Here is a 7004-nt window from a genome sequence, read left to right as displayed (position 1 = left end):
AGAAATGACCAATAGTTTAGGGACTAAAAACATATTTAACCCTATACTTTTAATCCAATAATTTTTTTTTTGCGTTAACCAATATTTTAAAAGTGTTAAAAAAATTAAATTTATTTTTTTAAAATTTATTTTTAGAATTCGAAAATTAAAATATATCAAACTTTAAAGATTAAAATGTATAAAAGATTTAAACATAAATAAATTTTAATTTTGTTTCAATTATTAGAAACTTAAAATATATTTAATACTTAAATAAATAATCACAGTTTCCTAATAAATAATCATTCTAATAATCACAGCAACACTAAGAAAAGAAGCTGCATATGAAAGCAAAAGAAGATGAGAAGTCTAGAAATGGTGATAATAATTTTATAAACACTCACACATCCTCCAACACCACCGAACTAATTTTGATATACAGACTATACAGCCCTAGGTTACAATATATATTTATATTTATAAAATGTAGGTACAAAATGGGTATCCATGGAGTCACTGAGCACAGTAGTAGCTAGTAAGGCAAGCATGTATAGATAAATGCTTATCAAAATGTGGGAAGTGAGTCCCTTATTCACTACTTGAAGATAATTATGTAGACACACTATTAGGTACCCCTCTGCATGTAACACCAGATTCAGAGCTAGGAGCAAGCAACTCATAAGGCAAAACCCCTGCACCACATCGGTTCCTTAGACTCCTATCAAGGTTCCTGCTATCAATCACCTTCTCTATCTGTCTAACCTTTGCAGAGAAATCATAGAATGCCTCGATGATCTCAGCATCACCTGACCAAATCGAAGGTTGTTGTCTCTCCCCCAAGTACTCCTCATCAGGTGAGTGAGTGGAGAGTGTGTCAACCACAGCCATAAACTTTGTTGCTTGCAACAAGCTAGGCAATGCATTCAGATAATATTTTTGAGGGTCAGCAAGAAAACTTGCGTATTCTGGATCACCCTCTTCTGGAATTAATCTTCTCGTCAGTGGTGGACGATTAGGCACATACCCTCCGTAAGGGTATTGCCCGAAGTTAAGAGCAGCATGTTGTGCAGATGCATTCCAGATCAATATGGAAAGAATGGAGACAAGATCCTCACTGTTGTTCAATGTAGGCCACCAACTTTCATGCCTGAGATCAGCATGACCCACATTGATTGACTCCGAGTACCAAGCTTGTAGCTCTTTGTCGTTGCATATGAGGCTTGCATGAGGGTAGTAATGGTTCACATAGGTGCGAACCCAGTCTTCTATGGCAGACCAGATTAGTAGTCCATCAGCTGCATAAGGGTAGTCTTCCAATGTTAGCTTTAGACCATGTGGTTGTGTTGGGTCAGGTACTGCCATTCCCCTGCAATGTCGTAAGAGAAAATCTTCTTTAGATCTCATTGCAAATTTGCATGCACCAAAAAAAGCAAGCACCATACCACTACAAGAAAAAAAAGTTTGGCCACTTCCCAAAAAGTAAAGGTAAAAGTAACTATGGATCTTACTCATTGAATCAGTTGGGTGCTGACAAGAAGTATCAACAGCATTGATTATGAAATTACAGTACCCAGTTATATTAAAAAAAACTACAGCATTCTAGAAATAAATGGCTAGAAACTATACACAAATTTTCCAAACAATATAGTGATCTCTCATGTATTTTTGTGTCAAATAAGAAGAGAAATTGACATGCATGACCTCTAAAAACGCATTAATAACATATTGAAGCGACAAAAACTGTTTTTTATTTCTTAACCCGTGTACCAAGAACACCGACCGTTTACTATTTGCCGTATAAGTTAGGTTAGGCCACTTTCATTTAAAGTCAAACTGTGAACAGTAACAACAACAACATAAACAAAAAAAATCTAGATATTGCGTGGATTACCTGCGGATGAGATCTGCAGGTAGACTATCCATGTCAAAGCGCCAAAAGTTCTTGTAAGCAGCAGAACTAATCTCCATAGCGTAGCGTCCAGGAGTGAAGCAATTTTCAATGATTCCATCAGCATTGATTAAACTCTGTCTAGCTAAGGCATTGATCTCCAAAGTATACCTCATGTGTGGGTCCAATAGCTTGTAAATTGGATGCATGGCACTTAATTGCCTATGAGCAGCCAATATAAATGGTTCCAAGTTTGCATGTGTACGTAACCTATATATACATATCAACAAACAAAAAAAGTCAATTATCTAACTTGTTACTGATAAACACTACTAATTTTGCAGTATTTGTTTTGTGGGTGTTCTCATACCAGTGGTTAACAAGTTGGTGCACCCCAGCATCATTGGAGCAAACATGTGCCTTAGCAAGCATCCACATCCAGTTGGTGGTTGCATCAACAGGTGGTGTAACCACACGCTTTGATCTAGAACTAGGTCCAGCAAAAGGGAGGCTAAGTTCAATGGCCACAGGTTTGAGAGTGTCACGTGGTGTGGAGAAAAATATGGTACGTGTGGCATATGATTTCCTACCATCAAGGGCATTGATCCCTTCTAGGAAAGGAAGGTAGATATCATGGTAGTCAACGATAAACAGCTTGTTTTCATTTATAGCCTGCATAATTAAGAAAATTAATATTTAAGTTCAAGGGGTGAAAACAAGAATTGATGAACACAAGTATGGTTAGTAATCAAAATTGTGAGAAGCATTGATGCTACCTCTTGGACTGTCATGCCATCGAGTTGACTCAAAATATGTTCTTCTTTAAGAGCAGACTCTTGGGGGCCATAAATTTGAGGGTCTAGTTTGCTAACTGGTGGAAAAACTTTGAGCTTCTCAATGCTAACAGGGTTAACTCCTGCAATTGCTTGACGGGCAAATTCGTCATCTCGCAACCATGCAAATTTGTCCTCTGCACGTTAGGCATGTGAGATCATTAGTTTAACAAAAAGTAACAAAGCTACCAATAATCAACTTGAGTTTAAAATAATATTAACCAGTATAAAATACTGCACCCACATGTGAAACATTCAAATTAACAATTTGATGCAGGTTTGCCTTTCATATGGTATAATAATGATAGCAATTAACTAGTTGCCTTTAGAGCGCACACGGATAACGAACAACCTATCCGAGTTTGAATTGAACTCAGAAACTTTTTCTTTGTTGAAAATCAACTGACAAACATTAAAAGCCAAATGGCACGTTCTAGTGGTCCACTTGTTACTGATGTTTACCGTATTCTTTGTCATGCTATATTAAAATATCCAAGGGTAAAGCAGCAGTACTAAAATTCCATTCTCATCAAACCTCACCAAAGATCTGTGCTTGGATTTACTTATCACATGATGTTTCAGAATTATACTCGGAAAGCTTTCAAAAAATAAACATGCACAGAAGAATAGTGGTAAAAGATTCACTATAGAAATCAGCACACAGAATTGTATTTACTCACTGGAAATAATCTTAGGGGTGTCATATTTAAGAAGTCCCTGGCTGGACTCTTGGATCTTGCTGACAAAAGGAATTTTTTTCAAGACGTCATCTTGCAACCCCAACTTTATGAGCAACCCTTCACTGTAAAGGCCATCCACGTCTGAGAATTCATTGAAGTCTTGGTTGCTAGCAGAAAGACTGGCCTTAAGACCAGGAATCAAGTTATGCAGCACTGCCTTCAGCCTCTTCACTGTGAATGTGTTCTGCTTTGACTCCTCAAAACGTTCATCCCTTGGCACATACATAGGCAGTGGCTTCTCCACACGACTCTCTGCATACATATCTGCATAATCAAATAACCTCAGTTACATTTTACACACTAAATTCTTTTCAAAATCAAGTATAAACCAGCAAAAAAATCTCTACTTCTTACACCTACTTAAAATGGAGGAATAGTAATAGCTATAATGATAATAACTTTCTGGGGGATGCTCCAAAACTTTGTAGTAAAGTATTCATATAATTTACTCCTGATTTACCTGTGTCGCTGGGCTCACGGCCTGTCCGACACCGTCTTGGGTATGGATACATATCTGATCCTCCAAGATTTGGTCTGGCATATTCAATACCTTTGTCTGGATTTCCCAAATCATTGTATATATCATAATCATATATTCTGTCAGATAAGTTTCTCACTCCTTTGCCATCACCTCTGAGATTTCTCAGCTCTTTTTCCCTCAATAATCTAAGCCCAGCAGGTGTATCACCAGGTAAATAAGGCTGTTCAAGTAAATCACAGGAATGAAACAAAGTTAATAGATGATTATTATTGTAACTTCTGTTAAAAATAGTATTACTACCACTTAGTAGTATAATGCATAGTTATCACAGAGCACATAGTGGATGTTTCCAATTTGATTGATGAAGTAATTGATGGGTCAATTTAAAGGTATTGGCTCATGCAAAACCGCACAGGAATCACTCAATGGTTTTTCCACTTTAATGATAATGGAACAGCTTTTTCTTTTCTTGAGGAAACTATACTATCACGCACTCATAGGCATTGGCATTGAAATAATAAATTAAATCTGATTTTGCAAGGTATTAGAATGATTTTCGACTTTTATGACCTTTCCAAGATTCTCCACACCAGCATAATATTGCTTTGACTTTTATTTTCCGGAAATAAAAACAGAAAACAAATATTGTCGTCTAATAGGTGTACAGAATAAATACTAACTTTACCGGGCCCTGTTATTAAAACAGGAAAAGAAAATAAAAGAAATAATAATAGTTTAATAAAGATGAAAAAAAAAGAATGGAAAATTAGATTACCTTGTTGGAAAAGAAAATCCTTTTTCCGGGATGATCTTTTCTTGCTTGAACCCAAGAATTGCAGGGGAAATGAACTGGTCCAGTGGCAAATCCTTCAATGGTTATGCTTTCCAAGAAGAACTCTTTCTGGTGTTTGTTTGTCACAGTAATAGCTCCTGGCTCCCCAAAGTTAGAGTCAACTATGAATTCAGCTGTGTAATTAACTCTCTCCACCTTAAGATTGGACTTCTTTGACCAATCCTTCAGCACTGCTTCCGAACTCTTCTTTGCAGCTTTGGTCTCTACAAAAAAAAAAAGGCACCAAAGGATTCGTTCACTTTACAACCCTTCATCAACCAGCAATTTCAAGCAGATTATTTTAAAAAATAATTAAGATTTATTTTCAAGTAGATAGCAAGAACTCTTTAGGCGATTTGTGTACAGAGGGCTGAAGAATACCAAAAAAAGGAACTTTTTTAGAAGGGGAGGGGAAAAAATGACTTTTGAAACAAATCTTAAACATTTATGGTACTGGGTAGGTAGAGACGATGGTTTTGGAAAGAAATGAAGTAGTTTTTGCGAGAGACAGCACGGCAGCAGAAGGAAATTCTTACTTGGATCAATCTCGGTGCTAACAAGTTCAAGGACAACATTCCTTCCAATCTTGTCAGCCAGAGCATCAATATGCTTCACAATGGTCTCTTTCAAATCCTCTTTGATCTTGTTCCTCACTGTGATAACAGCTCTAACCTTGAATTTCACTGGCTTCTCTGTAGACACTAAAGAAGTGGAAGAAGATGCTGGTGAAGAAGAAGATGATGAAGAAGAAGAAGAAGAGCCCTTGACCAAATCTTCACTTATAGTTGCCACAGGAAACTTTGCAGCCTTCCTTACCCTCAGAACTCTCTTACTCTCCAAAGGAACCAAGAACCGAGTTTGGTTGAAAAGTGATGAAGGGGAAGAAGGAACAAACAAGGACCTCTCTAGCAATGAAGAACCCATGATTTGTTTCGTAAGGGCCATGTTTGTTCTGAATCTTCACCCTCTATGGAGTTTTTTTCTTGGTTGTGTGTGATCTCTCTCTAAAAGTATGATTTTGCTCTCTTTGCAAGAACTGAAACAGATTTGAGAGAAAAGGGTAGTGGCGTGTCGGTTGAAATGAAATGGAAATAGCTGGCTATGATTTCTTTTATATACAGTGCAGAGAAGGAAAAGGAAGACTAATAAAGGTGGCAAGCATGAATCTCACTTCACCGTCCACATTTTTTCTCTCCTTTTCTTTTCCTTCATCATCTTCTGTAATTATTTTCAGCTTGCTTCGAGTAGTGCTCTTTAACTAAAAATGGTGTTCATCATCACCAACATCAACTACATTCCAATTTTTTATTTTTTGGTCAACACTGCAAAAATTACCATATATTGCCTTCACGTCAAAATAAATAAGATGTTTTAGTGTAAATTAATGTAAAAGTATATTAATAACCTTAAATATGTATTTTTTTTATAATTTTAATCATTAATATTTCTTAGAAAAACTATATTTTCTGTGTAATATGTGACTTATTTTTAGACTTTTAGATTAATTAGATATGTCAACCATGAGTGGCGGATTATTAATGAATGATGTTATGCATAATGTTAGAGTACATATATAAAAAATTAAATAAAAAATAATCAAATCTAAGACTTCGGGGTTGAAAAGTAAAATAAAATTTTAATAAGAAAAAAAATGAAAACAAACAGTATGTTAGAAGTTTTAAAAGGCAAAGAAATAAGTAAGTTTATGAGAGAAAAGTAAGTATTAAATAATGATGATAATAAAATCTATATGTGACAAAAAGAAACAGTTATAATGACAAATGTTGCCATATTTAATCGTGACGATTTAAGTGTACAGTATAACTATTGATAATTAAGGACTAATTTAAAAATAATAATAAATAACTGTAATATGTTTGCATTAATAAATTATAAGATCGATTTTTTTTTATAAAATAATAATTTGCATTCTTTTAAAATGAAGAAATGATACTCACTTTGTGTAAAACCCTAAAAAGTAGAATTTTAGAAATAGTGATAGTCTAAAACAAAACTTTATTTTAAATATATTTTATTTTTTACTGGTGATTATAAAACAATTATTAAAACTATTTATTTATTTGTTTATAAGGAGGGAATTTGTTTTAAAGTGTAAGATTATATTCTTATGATTGAAAAATATTAATAGACACAATGAATAGCCACAATACTTGATCTAACCTAATTTATTTATTTTGCTGATGGCTCCCGAAATATTAATGCTGTATGGATTTTGTGGTTGAAATTATTA

The 7004-nt window shown here is 34.8% G+C and overlaps 1 protein-coding gene across 1 annotated transcript; it reads right to left on the bottom strand.

Annotated features, from left to right (window-relative positions):
• Positions 1-347: 347 nt before the first annotated feature.
• Positions 348-6025, bottom strand: LOC124829656 (linoleate 13S-lipoxygenase 3-1, chloroplastic-like). The gene is made up of 8 exons (XM_047303211.2): positions 5290-6025; positions 4697-4977; positions 3901-4141; positions 3381-3704; positions 2644-2837; positions 2238-2539; positions 1871-2137; positions 348-1345 (listed from the first exon to the last, which is right to left on the bottom strand). The coding sequence occupies exons 1-8, from the start codon at positions 5696-5698 to the stop codon at positions 589-591; spliced, it is 2775 nt and encodes a 924-aa protein (XP_047159167.1). The 5' UTR covers positions 5699-6025; the 3' UTR covers positions 348-588.
• Positions 6026-7004: the final 979 nt, after the last annotated feature.

The sequence above is a fragment of the Vigna umbellata genome, chromosome 11, assembly GCF_029865625.1.
Source record: "Vigna umbellata cultivar VRB3 chromosome 11, Vumbellata_1.0, whole genome shotgun sequence".
NCBI classification, from domain to species: domain Eukaryota; kingdom Viridiplantae; phylum Streptophyta; class Magnoliopsida; order Fabales; family Fabaceae; genus Vigna; species Vigna umbellata.
This window is presented reverse-complemented; position numbering and strand designations above follow the sequence as displayed.

What these genes read in the sequence shown, in the direction of transcription:
- LOC124829656 (XM_047303211.2), bottom strand. Translation starts at nt 5,698, where the DNA reads ATGGCCCTTACGAAACAAATCATGGGTTCTTCATTGCTAGAGAGGTCC. An exon ending in GGATTTTCTTTTCCAACAAG is followed by an intron (nt 4,142 to 4,696) that starts GTAATCTAATTT and finishes TTACTTGAACAG; the next exon opens with CCTTATTTACCTGGTGATAC. An exon ending in CCGTGAGCCCAGCGACACAG is followed by an intron (nt 3,705 to 3,900) that starts GTAAATCAGGAG and finishes TTGATTATGCAG; the next exon opens with ATATGTATGCAGAGAGTCGT.